The following is a 20,967-nucleotide window of genomic DNA, read 5'->3' on the forward strand; positions in this document are numbered from 1 at the left end:
GCAAAAAAGCATCAGAGCAAAGAGTGACTATTTTGAAGAAACTAGAATATAAAGCATTTTTTCAATTATTTCACCTTTTTTTTTAAGTACTTAACTCCACATGTGTTTGTTGTTAGTTTTGATGCCTTCAGTGAGAATCTACAATGTAAATAATTATGAAATTAAAGAAAATGCATTGAATGAGAAGGTGTGTCCAAAATTTTGACCTGTACTGTATGTGCATTAACAGTAACATTTTTGACATAAAGTTTTATGTATCATATGATGTCATCCTTTCCAAGCATAAAACATATGTATGTTTGTGCATTAAAATGTGTTAAAATGTACACAGGTGTTCATGTGTTTACTACCATATGCGAGGCAATTTTAGTAGTTTTCATTTGGTACAACTTACAATGCTATAGCATCAACCTCTGGGAATCTACAATGAAAACTAGGACATAATATTCAGAATTTTGCAGCGTGTTTGAAAAACGTCAACAGTAAAATTACATGGCTCATAACCAAGGTCCAAGATCAAAATAACTGGTGTATTTAGTTATTTTAGACCTCGAAGAATGGGAAAAATATCAGTTTGCGTATGTTTGATGAAAAAGGTTACATTTAAAGAGTTTTACTATAGTCATGGTCCTATTTGTTGTAATTTTCTGTTATGTCCGCTAGAGTACGCCACTGGTATTCTTATATCATCCCAATTGCTCCTAGTCTGACCCCTTGATGGATGATGGTTGGGGTGGAAATGTCAAGTCATCTTTACTTAGGCTATATAGCGCTTTATTGTTATTGTATTAAACAACAGAATTATACTTGTTTTAATGTCATTTTTGTTGTTGCCATTTCTTACAATTTCGATGTGCAAATTGGGGGGAGGGGGGGTGGAGGTCACTGTAAAATGTCGAGTAACCCGTTTAATACGCAAGGGGAAATAGTATGAAATGTCTAACTATACATAAATTCAACCAAATGTGGACTTTTGCCAGATACAAAAGAAACGTGTCGTCGTTGACACCTGTTACCAAAAAGTAATGCCGATGTGAAATGGGAGGGTATATTTGGAAGGAGGAGGAGGAGAGTGAGTGAGTGAGTGAGTGAGTGAGTGAGTGAGTGAGTGAGTGAGTGAGTGAGTGAGTGAGTGAGTGAGTGAGTGAGTGAGTGGGTGGGTGAGTGAGTGAGGGAGGGAGTGAGTGAGTGAGGGAGTGAGGGAGTGAGAGAGTATAGGGGTGGGTTTGTGTGCGTGTGTGTATTCGCAGCCCAAAGCAGAGAAGTTCGGGTCCCACGTGACGTGGCCCACAGCATTTCCCCACACTTCTCGAAAGCCGACCAAAGCGTCTCCAACTTCAGCGTCACCATGGCCAAAAAGAGCCCCGGGGCCACATCGGTGTCAGCACATCCTGTTATCTGGCTGCACAGGGGCCGCGAGGGATCACACGAGACGGAGTGCTGGAGACGAGAGACACAAAGTTGAGGGGACATCACGATGGTGGTCCAAGGTGACGCGTTGGAGATCCGCGGTCCACTGCACTGAGCGCCATGGAGCAGCTTTTCCGGAGAAAGCGGCTCGGTCTGCTGAAGCCACTTCTGAGCCTCTCTCTGTTCTTCGCATCCCTCCTCTTAATCCACAAGCTGAAACTCCCCGAGAAGGACACCGCGGGCACGTATATGAGACAAGCCGGCTGGTGCGGGGAGTGTTCTTCATTGAATAAGGGCAGCAAGCCCACTTTTACGCGCTATAACCATCCGAGCGCACAGGAGGAGCAGCCCCTCTCCAACCGGAGCGCTCCTTTCTGGGACGCGCAGGTGTTGAACTGCAGCGAGGACGCCGCGGTGAAGACCAAGGACTGGTTCCGGAGGTTAGACCCGAGGTTTCACCAGTTCGTCCTGCACCGGCATTGCCGGTACTTCCCGATGCTTATTAACCACCCGGAGAAGTGCACGGCGCCGGACGGAGAGGTGCACCTCCTCATGGTGGTCAAGTCCGTCATTGAGCAGCACGATCGACGCGAGGCGGTGCGCAAAACCTGGGGCAGGGAGCGCACAGCAGAAGGGAAGAGCATAAAAACCCTTTTTCTTTTGGGGAGTCCTTCCGTTGGCAAAGATGCCAAGAACCTGCAGAAACTGATCGAGTATGAGGATCAAATCTACGGGGACATCCTGCAGTGGGATTTCATGGACACCTTCTTCAACTTGACCCTGAAAGAGGTCAATTTTCTCAAATGGTTCAATGTTTACTGCCCGGGCGTTCAGTTTATATTTAAAGGGGATGACGATGTGTTTGTGAACACCAACAACCTACTGGACCTCATCGGCTTCAAGGTGGAGGAGCACAAGGAGACCACTCTGTTTGTGGGGGACACCATCTCCAAGGCCATCCCCATCCGGAACAGACAGAGTAAATACTACATCCCCAGGGAGCTCTACGATAAGCCATACCCGCCTTATGTGGGAGGAGGGGGGTTCCTCATGTCCTCCCAGCTGGCCAGGAGGCTCTTCGTTGTCTCTGAGGACCTGGAGCTGTACCCCATCGACGACGTCTTTTTGGGAATGTGTTTGCAGAAGCTCCGCCTGACCCCGGAGATGCACTCTGGCTTCAGGACCTTCGGCATTACCAGGCGCCGGGTGAGCCCCATGAACAGCGAGCCGTGCTTTTACAAGAACCTCATTATGGTGCACAAACTGAGCGCCCAGGAGCTTCTCAAGATGTGGAGACTGGTGCACCATGAAGAACTGGTTTGTGCACAGAGGGCCTCTATGACATGACAGTGCAAGAATCCAGGAGTGAAAGCAGAGGACTTGATTTTGATGCAATGTGTCCTTTTGTCCAGTTTGGAAACCACTACCATACAGTGCCATTTCAAATTTGAGTCTCATGGATCAAGAGCTGAATGTGTAGTAGCTGTATGTGCCTTACATTATCAACATAGTGCAAGAGTTTCATGTTGCATTGTAAACAAAATCAGGGTAAAAGAAACCAAAACGTCTAACATTGTTTGTATTATAGTGTAAATACAAACTAAAGGTATCTGTTCATTTCTGTTAAAAGTGACATTTGCTTGATTCATAAATAAAGGGAAGCTACAGTCTATCAAGTATATCACACCGGTGTTGCAGGTTTTCATGTATTTAATAAAATGCATGTGCTTTTTGCAGAAGAAAATAGTCGCTGTCGCTGATGATGTACATAGTACTGTAAAAAAAAAAAAAAAAAAAAAAAAACTACATTACAAATATACACTTATAGTCATGTCCATAAATATTGAGGCATGGACACAAAAGTCATCTTTTTGGCTCTAAACACCACCAACATGGATCAAAGCTTTTATTTGAGGGTATTTACATCCAAACTACAGTGAACAGTTTGCCTCACATTAAAAGTAACTATCGGCTGCTCAGCTGTTCCATAGCCAGATGGGCACGTATGGCTGCCAACGGGATTGGTTCCCTTGTGTGTATTGATGTTGTGACTGCTGATAAAAGCAGCAGGATGAATGTCTTCTGAAATGTTTTGGGTAGTGTCTGTTCATATTTTGCCAAATACTTCCTGAACTCATTGGATGACACTTCACAGTGCGGATGGACAATGACCCGCAGCACACTGCAAAAGCAACCAACGAGTTTTGAAATGAAATAAGTGAAATGGCAATCCTGAATCTGACCGAGAGGTGAATAGAAAAATGTCAGCCGCGCTCCAGACTTCAGGCTGTAACTGACTGCCAATGATTTGACCAAATATGAACAGTCCCTTAAAAAGTATCACATCCTACACCGTTCACCTGATTTGGATGCAAGATGACTGTCTTCTCCATGTCCCGATATTTACAGACTTGACTGGTCATACAAACCTCTACATTCACATCACACTAACAAAAGCTTCAGCAATGGCACAAAGTTGCTAAAATGCACAACTCATCTGGCAAGAGTCACTTACTACAGCGGCACCTCATGCAAACTAAAGAGGGGTCGCCTTTTGTGTCTACTGTACACTCGCCACGGGACTGCCAACGGGCATACTGTACATCGACGGCTGTTTAATACAATGTCGAGGAGGGCTTTGTCATGTCTGACAAAATAACCCCCGCTGATGTCATCGGAGGCTCTCTCGGTGTACGCCAGACAAGGATGTTTCTATTTGCCATATGCCAGACACTTCAGCAGTGCAACTCCCTCAATTCTCTTATCAGAGCAAGTCTACTGCTCTAATCGGTCATTCTGGTTTTCATCTTGTGTGGAGAAATGGGGGTGTTTTATGCAGTAGCATTACTGTAAAACTACTTATTGCATGTAGATCAGTATTGTTTTCTGATATTTTGCATCAATAGACACTGTACTGTTTTATCTAATTAGAGACAAATGTAATTTGCTGTTCCAAAGTTAAGGCCAGAATGGCACATACCCTGGATATATGATTAACTCATTCACTGCCATTGACGGTTATAGACGTCAAAAATTCATTTGAACTTTTTCTATTAGTTTAAATTTTTTTCTACTTTTGTTTACAAGAGTATAAAAACCTAGAATTGTTTTTATTGTACATTTAGAACAGATATAAAAATGTGATTATTATGACTATTGAAGTCATGCCATTAATTACGATAAAAAAAATGTAATCGCCTGACGCCCCTAATTTTTTATAATCTTTTATTTTAATTCATTCACTGCTGTTGACGGCTATTAATGTCAAAAAATCATTTGAACTATTTCTATTAGTTTAAATTTTTTCCCCACTTTTGTTAGCAAGAGTATGCAAACCTATAATTTTTTTATTGTACATTTAAAACAGATATAACATTTGTGATTAATCGCAAGTTAACTAGTGAAGTCGTGCGATTAATTAGGATTTAAAAAAATTAATTGCCTGAATTTATAATAATCTTTTTTTTATCGCGATTTTTATTTTTATTTTTAATTGTAATTAATCACATGACTTCAATAGTTAACTCATGATTAATTAGAAATTTTATATCTGTTTAAAATGTACAATAATTTTTTTTCTAGGTTTTCATACTCTTGTTAATAAAAGTGGATTTTTTTTTAAACTAATAGAAATTGTTTAAATTAATTTGTGACGTCTATAGCCGTCAATGGCAGTGAATGAGTTAATCAAAGTGAATTTTTGATTGTTAATGGGTATCTATGGGACCGTCTAACTTGAATTCAGCATCACAATGTTTTCACCTTAGCAACAACCAGCAGGTCAGCGCTACATTTACTTGCATTAGCCATTTCAATTACGTAATGGTTCTAAATTTAGTGAGTGAATACGATCGTATAATCACAAATGAGACTAAATGTTAGGTCAAAAAATCGTAAGGAATAAAACCTTTTTCCAAAAGTGCTTCAGAATCTACAGTGAAAAATAGGACCATGACACCATGAGTATTGATACTGCTGATCCTCTACAGGTAAGAAGGTGAAGTGTCTTCTTTCCCGATCACCGCTTCCCGGGTGTATGTCCTCTAGCAAAGGCTGCCAGAGATGGGATCCGACTGCCTCTCTCCAAAGGCCTGGCTCTACCTCGGGTTTCCACAGACCAGGTGCGTGTGACCTTTGTGTTAGCGACAGCCCGACCTGGACACAAACAGAGAACCCCAACACTTGTAAAAACTCTTAACTCATTCACTGCCATTGACGGTTATAAACGTCAGAAATGAATTTGAACTATTTCTATTAGTTGAACTGTTTTTCCCACTTTTGTTGACAAGAGTAAGAAAACCTAGATTTTTTTTATTGTACATTTAGAACAGATATAAAATTTGTGATTAATCGTGAGTTAACTCATGAAGTCATGCAATTAATTACAATTCTATTTCTGGGTATTTTGGTGAAAGCATGTATATAAAACATAAGACACCTACAGACTGTTTGAAATTTGTGACAAAAAAAATCCCTCAAATATTTCTACTTGGCGTGGCGAGCGGTCATAATAAGCTATTAATGCAGTGCATGCCCAAGTCCTTCAATAAAATCATGTGTCCTCTGTTATACAATATCTTGGTTTTACTGTTTTGGTCTTAAATTCTGGTGTAATGGGCTCTTTGCACAAATTCACTACTTACTGAACTCAATACCACTCCTTTATTTCCTGTCTTTTATGATTGGACAAACTGATTAATCCAGGTGTGTCTGGCCATTGTCGTTGTGGTTACTGAGGTCAGGCACACCTGGTTTAATCAGTTTGTCCAAACACGAAAGACAGGAAATGAAGGAGTGATACCGAGTTCAGGAAGTAGTGGATTTGTGCAAAGAGCCCATTTGTCCTGTTTTCCTCGCGGAGAGATGAAAAGCCGACAGGTTGTTTCGCGCACGCGCAATGCGAAATCAAGTTGTGTTAGTTCCGAGAGGTTGTTTCTGTACGTGCGCCTTTTCAATGGCAAAAAAGCTGGTAGTAAAGCAGCATTGACAACGTGCATGCGCATAATAGTGCTGTTTTCCGGGAGAACTTTTGAGGAAAAGAAGAATATAATTTCAAGTGGTCGTCCTACTCCTGAAGTAGTCATCACAAAAACGGGGAAGAATTTTCGTCCGTCACTTACAAGAAACAAATGGCTCGCTGGCTGTCCATAGGTTAGCAAACTGTTGATTGTTGGTTGAAATCGCTTGTAGCTCCCTCCGCTGCAATGTCATTTTTTCCTCTCCCGGGCCAGTTTCAAATACTGTAAATCCTAACGTATTGACAAATTTGTGGGCATGTGATTGTCTTTTCACTCACCACAGAGCTGGTTACATTACAGTGTGTGTGCATCAACCTGCGACAGTCCTGAATATTTCCGCAGTGGTATAAAATAATATTAAAATTCATACTAAAATGACCCCTACATTTTTCCGCTCGCACATGCCCACTCTAAAAGGTCACCGCTTGCCACTGATGGGGTATATGCCACAGAGGAGGCGGGGCTTCCGACTTCCTGGTTTTCACACATCAGCTTCGTTTCTGTTTCCGGTTTGCGACGTGTGGGCCGCGTCCCAGTTCTTGCGCTTCCGCCTTTGTGCCTCTCGGTTGCGTGTTCCCGTCGACGGGTACGAGTGTGTAGTATGTCTGTCTCAGTTGTCCAAAGCATTTCAGAGAGTTGAGATACCCATTGGTTGGGGGGCGCGAAGGGGGGGGGGGGGGGGGGGGTGCGAGCGTTGGAACGCAGCCGTCAGTGGCCAGAAACGACGCTGATGTGTGAAACCCGGAAGTCCGTGGCATCTACCCCATTGCAGTACCAAATACTTCATTGCAGGGATTCCAAAACAGTGGTGCAAGCATCCTACAAGGGGTGTAATGCTGGACTCATGTACCGTGGCCAAAGTATGCATCGGCAACATTTTGGGAACTGCTGCTCTATTCCAAGTATATTTTCTGGAACTAAAAACAAAAAAACAACTGTTCAACAGTGTTTGCCACAGTTGTTTATAGCTGACGGGAAATAAAGACCACACAGATAAACTTGGTAAGAGGGAAGTTAAAGTGCCATTCCAAAGTGTCCCAAAATGGGTCCCAGGTGAGTTTATATTGGGTCCTGATTGAGAAAATCATATTCAATATACCAATAATTTTGGTCTTCAGTGTGGAAGGGGCAGCAGAATTCCCTACGTTGTCATTCTGGTGGTTTACCTGCTCTGGTGTCCCTAAGGTACACCCGGAGAAGTAAACTAATTCCCTTTTTGGCTGTTGTGTGTTTACACTGTTGAGGAGCCATTTAATCCAAACTCATTTATTTCCAGAGCAATTTGTGAATAAGAACAACCAAGTTAATCTAAATGTGGGCCAAGAAGCCACGCAGACTTATGCGTCACGACCATTATCAATTTGCATTCCTTTGAACACACACAAAGATCAGCCACTAGTTGGCAACAGTGTTTATTTTGGGTGTGTATAGAGAAACAAGAAGAGCTGTCCGCCGTGTATGTTTTTTTTTGGGACTGACAACTGTAATCACTGAATATTCTGTTTGTACTAGCGGTCCTACAGCTGATACTGTGGATCTAAACACGGCCATAAAAGCAAGTGACAATCACAATTTAAACCTTTAAATAAATACAGTATGCTTAGTACATCCTGACACTAAGCCAAATTTTGAAATCGGGAATAGTTGCACTTTCTAAAGCGTTTTCACAGGGTGCTGTGCTGTGTTTGTGGGCGTGTGGGCGTGTGGACATGGGGGTATGAATGCTTCACCTTGTGCTGCTGGCTGGGTTCTCTGGGACACCGCGGCGCTGCGTGAGTTTTGTTTGCAGCCGTCAATGCCCGTGAGGTGAGCCTTCCAGGCCTGCAACAGGTACAAAAGTAGCTCAGTAAGTCTGGTCCTGCCCTGGGAGGACCTTCAATCGGGGACGGCCACGGGCAACTGTACGTCTAGTCAACGGCAGATTGGCCGCCCTCCTTCCTTCTACAACACTGTGGCCTTTCATAGCATCTGTTCAGAGCTCTGGCAGCCAGAGTGCGACTTTCTCGTAATATTTCCCACCAACAATTTTGAAGGGCGTGTCTGTGTTAAGAAGCTGCATGTCATGTCTTTAATTTGAGTGAAATCACAGCAGAGTACATTTACACTATTCGTGTCACGTCTCCTTGAACAGATTCTGCTTGTATGCAATCAACGATATTGACGGACAAAATCACTAACAGATAAAATGTTTTGGATGACAGAGTGGGGCTCAGACATTTCAAGCCATACACAACTATTGCTTTGTTTCACAGAAAACTTGGCATTTGCCTTAAAAATATCTTTCAACATACAGAAAATGGAAAAAAAAATTGTCTGATTTCACACTATTTTATGAATTTAACAGAAAAATGTATTTCGCCACTTTCAGCAGTAAAAAGTTAACATTTGTCCAGAATTAATTTGATAACTTCATTGTCATGTACAATACCTTTAAAGACTAATTTTCCGCTTGCTGACGACTGTAAATGACATCACAGATGTTCAAGGAAACAAGTAATGACCAATCATGGCTCACCTGTTGTCTGGCTTTGGTAATCAAACTGAGCCATGATTGGTCGTCACCTGTTTCCTGAGCACACGTGATGTCATCTTCAGTCGACAGCAAGTGGTAAAATTAGTTTTTAAAAGTATTAATTGTTCATGAAAAATCATTTTCTTCTATATCCATGATTCTTTTATTGAATGCTAATAAAGATGATGGTTACCTCCTCAGATCTACTTTAGCAATGACTTCAACTTGAGAGGAGGAATAAATCAGCACAGCAAGGAACAAAGGCGTCTCCTCTTTTGAAGTCTTTAAAAGGGTCACAATAGCAGTGTTTTACGTCCTCGCCTGTTAGATCTTTTACTTTTACACTATACGCACTCATTAGTTTTTGTTTTGGTTTGATGGTAGAGAGGAAATGCTAATGGTGTGAAGTCCAATCCCAGGTTCTGTGAAACCTTGTTGTTTGTTTTAGTGTAACCATACTCAACGATTAAGAGGGCCTTGGTAATAAGATATATATTGTTTACATTTGCATAAAAGTTCATGGGTGATATAACTTAGTCCTCCCCTCCACTTGTAATAGATTTAAAGGGATAGTGGTATCGCAATTGGTTTAGCTGGAACATTCATGTCCAGAATCTTACCTCTTCTCCTGGTGAAAAGTTGGTGTGACACAAAGGGCAGTGGCTGGAGCGTTTACCTGAGATGAGGGCTGAAACAGAAATGTGACACCTTTAAGCTCCCTTACAAGTAAAGAGAACATACCTAAAACACTGGCAAGGAAATGAAAATGTGGTAGGAAAGACAGGAGTTTTAAATATAGGCATTGGTTCAACGATGGATCTAATTCATTAGGTCACATTAAAGAAAATCCAATAATGTCAAGAATAATGGACCATTTTTGACACAACAAAGCCAAACATGACAGAAACACAAAAGAGTCACACTTGTCAATTATTAATACTGACATGTGTTTTTTGTTTCAGATCTAATGTCGTCCAAAATGTTTTCTTTATTTAAAGAATAATATTAGAAGCATAGTCTGTAAGTAGTAATAAGGCAGAGGATAGACCTCTTTGACAACAACAGACTTAAAATTTAGAAAGTTATTTGTGTGAGTCATTGGTGGTTTAAAGGAGGACCAGCCAGATAGATAAAGATGAAGCTCAAAATCAGATTGCATAACTATATTAAAACTGGCCTTCAGGTACTTTCTGATTTGTTTTATATATATTTCAAGAGTTGAATCTGGTTTATGATTGCATTTTTAATAATTCAATACAATTGTCCAAACAGTCTTTGGGATAAAGCAGTGGAAGGTTCTTAAATGCCCAACAAAGTGTAATTTGAAATGATTGTTTAATGTTTAACATTGGTTCCTTTCATAAAAGATACAACTGGGTAGATTGGCAATTCTAACAATTATTGACCGATAGCTCTAGCCAGCATTGTGTCAACAATCTTCTTGGACAGGATATCAGAATTGATCAATTCTGCAGATAATCAGTTTGGGTTTGGGCGCAGACACGTGTGTTTATGCACTAAAAGAGATCACTCAAAAATACAAACGGCAAAACTCATCAGTTTTTATGAGTTTCTTAGATGCTTCTAAAGCATTTGATAGGGTGAATCACTGAAAGCTGTTTATGAAGCTGATACAGAGAGGTGTTCCCAAGTACATTGTGCGCTTGTTGACTTACTGGTACAGTAAGCAAACTATGCAGGTTAAGAAGGGGAATGCTGTGTCTTCCCCATTTAGGATCAGCAATGGAGTCAGGCATGGTGGTTTTTGCCCCCAATTTTATTCAACCTGTATATTGATGAACTCCCAACAAGGCTTTGGTCATGTAAAATTGGTTAATTTGCTTGTGAATCATTTAGTGTATGCTGACGATTTAGTTATGCTGGCCTACAGCAGCTTATTAACATCTATGGTAAGCTGTTTGACATCAAATACAACACGACTAAGAGTGTGATTATGATTTGTAGAACTAAGGAGGACAAGCACATGAACTATCCTGATTTGTATTTGTTAAATGTGAAATTAAATGTAACATATAAAGTGAAATATCTTGGACCTATCATCACTGCCGATATGGCAGATGATGATGATATCTACAGGCGGTGTAGGATATTGTATGCCCAGGCTAATACACGATGTAAAGTTTTTTAAATCATATTGTACACCTCTGCATACAGCTCACCTTTGGCATAGTTATAAAAAAGCAAGTATGTATAGGCTTCAGGTGGCCTATAATGAGCATCATTATAGGCCACCTGAAAAAAAGCACTTGTAGAGCATACGAGTGCTTTTTATTTATAATTTGCTACCAGTCAAACATATGGATGCATGTCTTCTTAATGTGTAACTGTTTATTATTATTTATTTTTTTATCTTTGTATGTTTTGTTTTGTTTGTTTTTGTTTGTTTTTAAGATTGAACCCTGAGTCTGGAATAAACTGAATTGAATTGATTGTGTTAAACCTAAATGACCTATTTATAAGAAGCTATTTGGAAGGCAGACACAACCAATTACATTCTGGATCAAAATGCATACAGAGAAATGTATTTTGTCTGTTTACGCCACAATACAGTAGAACCATTGCCCTATACCAGAATATAATCATAGTCCTGCCCTATCATGTGTAATTCTCTCTGAACTAGAACATTGTTTCTGTACATGTGCCCTGCCATTATCTGACGACCAGTCCAGGGTGTACCCTGCCTCTCACACAAAGTCAGCTGGTATAGGCTCCAGCTCACCCAGAACCTTAATGAGAATGCACAGTATACAAAATGGATGGTTGAAATTCTGAATCAAATATAGAACCGTAATAGTCAGGCATGGCTTGGACATTAACATAATACAAACATACAAGTCATCATTCGACCCATTCAACCAGTCATCCAAAATTTCCAATAGAAAACTCACGTTTGCAAGTGCTACCCTGGACGTGTTGATTCAGCTCTTCAGTGGCCACAGCTTCCGAGCAGTGTGGACACTGACTGAACTTGAACCTACTTTCACATTCGTTTAGTAGGTGCTCTGTGAAGCTGGAGATCTCCACTACCTGTGAACACAACACACCCCAATTAAAAAAACGAGAACTTTTTGTATATGTGGCAGTTTACCTGTTTGCATTCATCACAGCGTCGCAGCATGGGACAGTGTTTCCAGTAGTGAAGGTCTAATCCATCTTCGGTGAAAGAATCTTCAGTTTTACCGCAGAATATACACAAACTGGAAAAAAAAGTGAACTGGAGTAAAAACACAACCGCCACAAATCTGGAATATCTATTTTCATTTTATATTATGAATAGTAGCCCACTAAATAGGCTAATGCCTAAATGAAAGTAACTTACTTATCCAGGTATGTGATAGATTGCTGGACCTCTACGGGAGGTGTTGTCTTGTTCTGAGACAATTTTACTGCTGTAAATGAAAAATATGAAACCTGTCAAACACAACTGGACAGAACTACTTCAATCTCTTTCCACCCTCAAGATTAAAGTGAACAATCAAATGATGTCAAATTAAATAATTTGTATATTGCAAATATTCATTCAATCAATCAATCAATCAATATTTTTGCAGCTGTTTGCTTTAAGAATATTATTATAATTTATTGTGTTTTGTTTGTTATTGTACATGCGTTTCAAAGGTTGCTGGGATAAAAAAAAACGAGACACAAGACAAACTTTGATGGGCTTCGCCAAATGCCACAGTGATGACCTCAAGAACTCTTTTGTGAAAGCAATCCACAATGAACAGGTCATGTTTGAGGCCATCAACATTTGTCCTTGCATGTTTTAAAAGATTGCCAGTACATTGAAATCACCCTCCTAACCCAGCCTGAGGGTGGAAAAACAAACAGTTGAAAGGCATTAAACTGAATTGGATCTGTTTCCACATACTTTGTTTACTATTCTTTTGAGACCTCCTCTCAACTTTAGGACCTTCTTTCTTGGCCATTTGTCCTTTGGTACTTTTACTCTCCTTGAAAAAAAAAAGACACACACATGTGAATGGCTGGCCAAAATTCCAAAAGAATATGACACAAACATTCAAATTGATTTTGACACAGTACGTTGTTGACTGACAATGGCGTCCTATTCCCTCTTTTGTTAGAATACGATGTACTAGTAGTAGTATTTGTAAAAGAGTATTTTACAAGGTGTGATATAAATTGCAGTCTGATGACAACTCCACCTACTGTCAAGTCCTTCAAGGCAGCCAGCTGCTCTTGCAGAGAGTGGATCTCCTCCTCCTCCTGCCCATCCTGTGGACGACAACCCATAACAGGCCGGACGAATTAGTGACAATGTCAATACATCATTCATCATTTACTTTTACTTGCGTTATAGGTAGTGCAACCTGATATGTCCTAACATCGTGATGTTTAGCAGACTGTTGGAGCAACAAGTTAGTACTGTGTTTATGTTGACGACTGACATGGATGACAGAAGCACAACTCTGTGCCAATTGGGTAATGGGAGGGCAAGCTTTCTGATGATGCTGGTGCAAATTGAAGCTTACCTACTGGGTGACTCACAAGCATTACAGTAAAATCTCCCAGTATGCCAGGCATCCAACAAAAGCCTACACATATATACTGTAGGCTAAAAAGTACTGAGCATGTATTGGATTTTAAATAATAGCAAAACTATATGACGGTCGCTTATTTTCTTCTTTCCTTTGTAACATAAAAATAAAAATAAAAAGTCGTTTCTACGGTGCCATCTGAAAAACCATCCATCCACCACATGAAGCAGCTCTATTGTCCAGCAAGAAACTGCTCCTCATTGATTGCAATCCATTACAAACAACATGGTCACACCCATGGGCCAGCAGTTTGATGCAAAAGGACTGAGTTACCACAAACATCATACAGAAATTAGGCAATACTTTTATGTTATGTGCCATAAGTACATCATATGGAAAAATAGATTGAAAATCTTGCCTGAGTTTCCACCAGATTCCCGTCAATCTTGGCAAAGCCATCAAACAAGGTTTTGTAAAGGAAGTTCTTACGAGCAGCATTATGGGGTGGAAGGTAGCTTAGAACAGCCGAACTGTGTTGCTTGTACATGGTCAAGACAATGCGCACTGCCAGTTCTCGAACAGTAGACGCACCATGCTCCAAGGCTGCCATACAGAACTGAAAAAGATCAATCAGAAGTAAGTTTATTGTTGTATATTGATGTGATGTGACCTGGAGAGGAATTGGCTCAAAATCTCTGTAGCAGTTCATCCCGATGGGATTGAGGTGATGGCTCTCAATTTCTTCCATACTACACTTTTTAACTCATTCACTGCCATTGACGCCTATAAACGTCAAAAAATCATTGTAACTATTTCTATTAGTTTAAAAATGTTTCCCACTTTTGTTAACAAGAGTATGAAATCCTAGACTTTATTATATAAAAGATTATTAAAAATTAGGGGCGTCAGGCGATTAAAATTGTTAATTGTAATTAATCGCATGACTTCAATGGTTAACTCACGATTAATCACACATTTTAAATCTGTTCCAAATGTACAATATTTTTTTTCTAGGTTTTTATACTCTTGTTAACAAAAGTGGAAAAAAAATGTTAAACTAATAAAAATAGTTCAAATGAATTGTTGACGTCTACAGCCGTCAATGGCAGTGAATGAGTTAATATGGGCCTAGTTTTGTGCGCTAAAGCAGTCCCACAATTTTGGAATTAACTAATTGTGTCTCGGTAAAAAAATACAATTTTGTCCCAAGAGGGGGCACACAGAGGGGCATAATTGTTGCTGTTGACAACAATAGAACATTCAACAACCCATTTGAGATAGCGCTTATCTTTTACAGCATATCACAGCTGACTTTGGGCTAAAGACAGACTACACACTGGACTGGTTGCCAGTCAACCACGGCGCGCATATGAAGAGATGGAAACCATTCACACTTAGTGTATATTCACCTCTTCACTGGAACTAAACCCAGACTGCCTGCATTGAAGTCTGGCGAGTGAGCCAACACACCATCAGTAGCTTAATCATAAAACCATCCATCCACACTGGACTGATCCCTAGTAAACTACAGGGTACATACAAACAACTATGTACACTCATATTCACACCAAAAAGAAAAAACACACAAATATGGGAACAATATGAAAATTCCACAAACAAATGTATCAATGGAGATTTGAAGACAGATCTCGTGACCTTGATGCAGACAGGCTAACAACTTCAGTTTTCAATGGCAGCAAACATTTTCTCCACATTGGCAGAGAACGAATAAAAAATGTTTCATCCAAAGACAGAAATAAAAACACACAAAACACGCCTCAGCAATGACACAGAAGTGCCCCCACCCGCCCTTTCCCGTAACCAATCCCAATTCCCATACTTTGTTACATAGAGGGCCCCTAAGCTGAGTCCTTACAGAATTTCACGAGGCAGATCACCCAGGTAACAGTAGTGGGAAAAGAAAAAATGTTCAAACCATCCCCATTCCCCATCGTAACACTCTGGGGCTATCAAATTCAAGTACTAGCTGCATGGGCATGTAGTATGGACGTATATATTTGTTACATTAAAAAGGTTTGTGTTATTATCTCATGACCTTTTTCAAAGTACTTAAGTTCCTGCAACTTAGTATGTGTTTTATGAAAGTATGTAGTCTAATAAAGAAAGAAGGGAATAATTATTGATGATTATTAAAGCACATAGACAGACATTAAATTGACTAAGATCAAATACAGTACAGTTGCATGTTAACTTTAAACAGATTGTGCAAGCTGTTGGTAGGCATGTTCTGTGTGATGCAATATGATTGGGATGTTTTACTGAGATCCCTAAAAGTGCATGCTAAATTGCATGTTCACTCACTGTCCATATCGCATGCGCTATGAGCAACAGGTGTAAAAGTGTTGGGGACTACCATATTGCTAACCTCTAAAATTAATAGCCTAAGTCATATTTTACAAAAAAATATTTTTTTGCCTTCATTATCTCTTCAGGATGCTGGTGGCTATCTCTGCTAAAATTGGCTACATCCTTAGTTAAACACGTAATTCAATTTTACCCCTGAAATGAAATTATTCATAATTATAATTATTTAGTTCAGTTTTTTTATGTTTTCTGAAAAAAAAGGGAAAAAATGACTTAAAAGTGGGTTAAGCGCATTGTCTTGCTATGATGGTTTTCACCACTGAACATTTGAAAGAGCACCACACGCGCAAAATAAGTTCCAAGTAAAAAAAAAAAGAAGGTAGTAATAGTGGAAGAGGACAAACAAATATTATTTACAACAGAAAATAAATCTATCACTTTAGTTATTTTGATGAAGCCAGTGAATGCAAAAACAAAACAAAAACAGTTTCTGGTATAGCTGTATGATAAAAAAAAAAAAGTAATTGCTGAGTAAATTTCTTACCACAGACCATGTCTGCAAGGTGCTCACTGAACAGTTTTATGTGACATGAGCAAAGGAAAGAAAAGGAAAGTTGCCCCGTCACATGACATCTCAATCACGACTCGAAGTGTTTCCCGAGCAAATATGGGAGTGATTCCACACAAAGGCAATGAGCAAGCATGTGCAAACATGCAAACAAAGGCCACCTGTGTGGAAAAAGTTAGGGGCAAACCTAACCATTTGCCTTCACTGATAAAAGATTGAGGAGGAGGGCTAAAAGGGTTCAGGGGTCATAAAGTAACAAGAAAGGACAAGTGTAAGCTTGTCCACTGTGGTCAATAAGTGAACAGTTTTCACACAGTGATTAGGTCAATGCTGAAAGCTAAGGGGAGGAAAATAACTGGACCTTAGCGGCTATCTGTTTGGCTAAAGTAGGTGACCTCAGCAGAAACACAAATGATCGTGCTTCCCTTTTCAGTTAGTCATTCCAAGATCACCAACATGAAGGAATAAATAGCCATGTTAGATTGTGTCTCCAGACTGCGTATGGCTTCTAACATCGGAAGTTATTTTACAATTCATTTAGTTAAGCAAAAATTAAATTCATAGAAATGAAGTGATGTATACCAGAAATACCGCCAGCCAAAAGCTTGGCCTCTGATATACGTCTATGATATATGTAGGCCTGTTGTGAATGGGAGAAAAAGAGGTTGCTTCGCCAAAACAATCATAAAATGAGTCAACAACAAGTTTAGTGATCCAAATGCAATGGCCAGTCTTGGCTTTTTTATGTCCTGTAAGATACGATGATTGCCTTTTATAAGGCAAAGAGGAATATTTGAATTAATGCATCCTGTAAGTCCTTTTCAAGGATGTAGAACCATCTTATTTTGTGCCAGTGGAGTTAATTAGTGAAGAAAAACTTCAATTAAATTTAATTAAAGAAAATGACACTTTACAATTGTATATCATGATCTGAGAAATATATATATTTAAAAACTTTCGAGCAGAAAACAATGTACTGCAACAATTTACTGGGGTTAAAATTTGGAATTAATATGTATTTTATTTCAATGAGAGTCTGATAAAAGCTTGCCAGCGTACTGCATGAAAGACATTTAAACGATTAATTGAAATCCTTTACCATCATTACATTCTCCAAGGTGAATCCAGAGTTCTCTGTGCCCAGCTCCACCAGGAGACTTTCGAGCAGCTCGGCCCGACTCTGAGCGAGATGAGTGGGGAAGTTGGATTTGAAAGGCTTCACCAGCTCAACGGGGATAAAGTGCAAGACCCGAACATCCTTCAGGACAGCAATTTCCTAAACGATAAACAAGAAAGACATGCACTGTAAGCCACTGTTAAGTCATACCCATGTGACATTAAATACATCCATCAACACAAACATCTGGCTAAGTCATGTGTCTAAGTGTATAATTAGAGTGACATGGAAACACTTAGCTGTGCCATTTTCTCAAGGGACTGGACTGAGGAAAAATGGTACTAGTAGCAGTCATAGTAGTGGTAGGTGTAGTAGGTACAAGTACAAGTACAAGACATCATCACTTGATTGAGAGAATACTTTTTTATGGCTCTCTTTTCATGAACAGTGCATCTGCTGCGAAGTGGAAATGCCGGAGGATCGTGATTTTAGTATCAATGCGAGGCTCGCTGTGCTTTTACTAATTTGGCAGACTCCATCCAGATGGGCGGGCCACGAGGCAGAAGGAGTGCCATGGAGACAATTCGGTGGCAGAAAGTCGATTCAAAACCTTGCACCTGCCCAGACTATGTCTAACAACGGAGCCGTGTAGACAGCAGGTCGAACACGATTCAAGCAGCGAGCATCAAACCTTCTGAATCATTGCATTGCATTTTTTAAATCTTGCCAAATTTCCAACATCGGGTCAAACCCACCTCTCACTAGATTTATGTGGGCTACAAAAATAGAGCTCTTCAGAATGTCTTATTGCTTTACAAATACGTTTTGTTGCATAATTCACTTGAAGCCAAGTAATAGAGGATTGAAAAAATGGATGAAAATGCCTCACGTTGTCAAAAGTGTCAATTATTTTCAGTGGTAGTGGATCACTTGCGACATCTATTTTGCTCTCACACAACATTGCAATCCTTTCTGTCTAATCTTCAGTAGTACTTTTTTTTTCTTTTTATACTAGTAGTTGGTATTTAAACCCCAGATGTAGGATTTTACAGTTACCTGTATACCATTGTGATACAATACCTGGATACAAGCCGTGGCAGCGACGCGGAGGCGTTTGGTCAAGTCTCCAGTCCTGGCCAGTAGGTTGGGCCAAGTACTCTCCAAACAGTGGGTGGCCTCAACTCTGCCCAGACCTGGGATCAGCTGGCTCAACATGAAGAACAGCAACTTTAAAGACGCTTGGAGAACCTAAGTTGAGGCAGAGGACATTAAGCAAATTTTGACTGAGTGAGTTGTAGGCTTTTTGCAGCAGATTTTATTTGTGCTAGCCAGAATGCCAATATTACCATTTATCCATACACCAAAATGGCAGCTAATTGTCAAGGAACAAGCATGTTATTTACACTTTTTCTTGTTAACTGTCCTGTGTATAACATTATACAGTTTGTTGTTTACAAATGTATTTGCTTTTGCTCTTAGTTTGCTCATTCTGCTATCTGAAACCAGATCGGCATCACAAATGATAATCAATTGCCTTACCTGGACAAATAAAGGTTAAATTTGAAAAAAGAAAAGAAAAAGAGTTTCAGGAATCTTAAAGCATTTACAAACCCTGGGTGCAGTTTTAGGATCTCATAAACGATCAGACATGGTTGACTTAAATATAATCGTCATGTTATAGACCAATACGCTAACACCTTAATGAATGAATGTATTTACGTACATGGTGGTTCAAATAAAAATAAAATAAAATAAACCTTGAGAATTATTGCTGCGTCACACCAGAGAGCAATGTTACAAGGCTATCTTTGTGATGTCTTTTTTTTTTTTTAAAGGAGGGAGCAGGCTCTGGAAGAGGATTGGTTGGGATCCCGTATGATACAGGGAAAACCCTGTTCCATGTGTGTGAGCGCTTATGCTTCAAAACCAGTAGCATAACTACTGCTTGTAATGGGGTTCCAGAGAACATACTTTGACAATAACTGTTGATACATATTCATAACACCTCAACAAGGCAAACATACTGGTAGAGGCCTTGGTAGAATTTCACACAAAACACACACACACACGACAAGGAAGAAAAAGAGTTACAGATAAAACTTTCTCCGGGAGGGCCCTCTTGACCAAGAAGACTGCAGCTCTTATCATGTTTCTCAGCTCATCTTTGGTAGCCGTGGGGGATACCTCCAAAAGCTTCTTATGCACTGCCAGGAGTGCGTCCTCTCTATTCGACCAGGATTTTGAATATGCCCTTGCAACCTGAAAGAGTAGTCAAGGAAAGAAAATGATTAGATGCACATAGGCGTCATATTGTTCACTTATGAACTCATCTGACTTTTCATGATTAATATAGACACAATATGTATTTCATATTCAATCACTTAGCGGTGAATAGTTTTTCACCTATTGTTTTTCTTACCAGACTCTCACCATAGACCTCTATTACATGGCCAGCCTCTCTCTGAATCTTTTCTGATAGGGTATCTGGTTCTGCGTCCACCTCAGGGCTAAGGGCGAAAGTACTTTGGGTGTCAAGTAGGAAAGTGTGCTCCATTGCAGGGCTCTGTATGGCCGCCACTGGCTGGTCCTTTCTCCACGGGGCTGCCAGATGCCTCTCGTCATGAGGCACACTGTTAAACTAACAAGAGAAATCTGTTGAAATGCACTGCAGCAGTCAATACTGTAATATTTTGTGTATTCTTATCCTTTTGGGCGTTGATATCAGTCTCTTTAAACATAAAAAATAAATACAATAGAACATCTTAATTTTTTCAGGGATTAAGGACACCTATTTTCTAAATGCAGAGTCCGTAATTCTCCATCCGGGTTCTAATACTTTTGCCCAGCATAATCATAGCAATTATGTTTTAGTGACTTTATTTATTTATTTAACTAAGGACAGTGGTTGTTACTTAAAAAAATTAAAATATTGGTCAATAAAAGATTGAAGGGGCTAGAGTATGTTGCTGGATTTACCACAGTACTTAGTACGAAATTAGAACAAATTATCCAATTTATTTGAATAGGTTCAAGCAGGATTGTTTAACATGATAATAACCCCAAGGCAAACTCAGTCACCATTAGGGCTGGGCAATTAATCTAAATTTTATTGTGATTTTAGCTTAAATTTTAGGTCTTAAAACCATTGTCAAAGAAAAACGATTAATGTGCCAAACGGTGCGGTGCATTTGTAAGCTCTTGACATTGTGAAACTACCATGAATGCACCATGTTGCTTTTGCAGCAAGCCTGAGATGTACAGTTGTGATCAAAAGTTTACATACATTTGTAAAGAACATAATGTCATGGCTATCCAGAGCTTTCAGTTATTTCTATAACTATTTTTTTTCTCTGATAGAGTAATTGGAACGGATACCTTCTTGTCACAAAAAAGATTCATGAATTGTTGTTCTTTTATGACTTCATTTGGGGTTAACGTATACAAAAATATACATACAGCAACATGAATTGGCAATTTTGGTGACTTAGAAAGTTTGC

At 39.7% G+C, this 20,967-nt stretch overlaps 2 protein-coding genes across 2 annotated transcripts in view; one reads left to right on the forward strand and one right to left on the reverse strand.

The window, feature by feature from the left end:
• Positions 1–1,255: 1,255 nt before the first annotated feature.
• On the forward strand, positions 1,256–3,091 carry b3gnt7l (UDP-GlcNAc:betaGal beta-1,3-N-acetylglucosaminyltransferase 7, like). Its single transcript, XM_086069557.1, has one exon. The coding sequence runs from the start codon at positions 1,531–1,533 to the stop codon at positions 2,755–2,757; it is 1,227 nt and encodes a 408-aa protein (XP_085925683.1). The 5' UTR covers positions 1,256–1,530; the 3' UTR covers positions 2,758–3,091.
• Positions 3,092–3,102: 11 nt separating this feature from the next.
• Positions 3,103–20,967, reverse strand: part of cep104 (centrosomal protein 104) — a 34,062-nt gene continuing 16,197 nt past the window's right edge. Inside the window, exons 10-22 of the mRNA XM_086069556.1 lie at positions 19,890–20,108; positions 19,562–19,729; positions 18,551–18,718; positions 17,453–17,629; positions 13,879–14,076; positions 13,132–13,197; positions 12,833–12,914; positions 12,281–12,350; positions 12,050–12,158; positions 11,850–11,988; positions 9,561–9,628; positions 8,159–8,249; positions 3,103–5,565 (exon numbers count right to left, since the gene is read on the reverse strand). Coding sequence (XP_085925682.1) covers positions 5,429–5,565; positions 8,159–8,249; positions 9,561–9,628; positions 11,850–11,988; positions 12,050–12,158; positions 12,281–12,350; positions 12,833–12,914; positions 13,132–13,197; positions 13,879–14,076; positions 17,453–17,629; positions 18,551–18,718; positions 19,562–19,729; positions 19,890–20,108 — 1,692 coding nt within the window. The 3' untranslated portion in view covers positions 3,103–5,428. The remainder of the gene's footprint in view (positions 5,566–8,158; positions 8,250–9,560; positions 9,629–11,849; positions 11,989–12,049; positions 12,159–12,280; positions 12,351–12,832; positions 12,915–13,131; positions 13,198–13,878; positions 14,077–17,452; positions 17,630–18,550; positions 18,719–19,561; positions 19,730–19,889; positions 20,109–20,967) is intronic.

This window comes from Leptonotus elevatus, chromosome 2 (assembly GCF_054856555.1).
Source record: "Leptonotus elevatus isolate MCC_2025b chromosome 2, RoL_Lele_1.0, whole genome shotgun sequence".
Classification (NCBI taxonomy): Eukaryota; Metazoa; Chordata; class Actinopteri; order Syngnathiformes; family Syngnathidae; genus Leptonotus; species Leptonotus elevatus.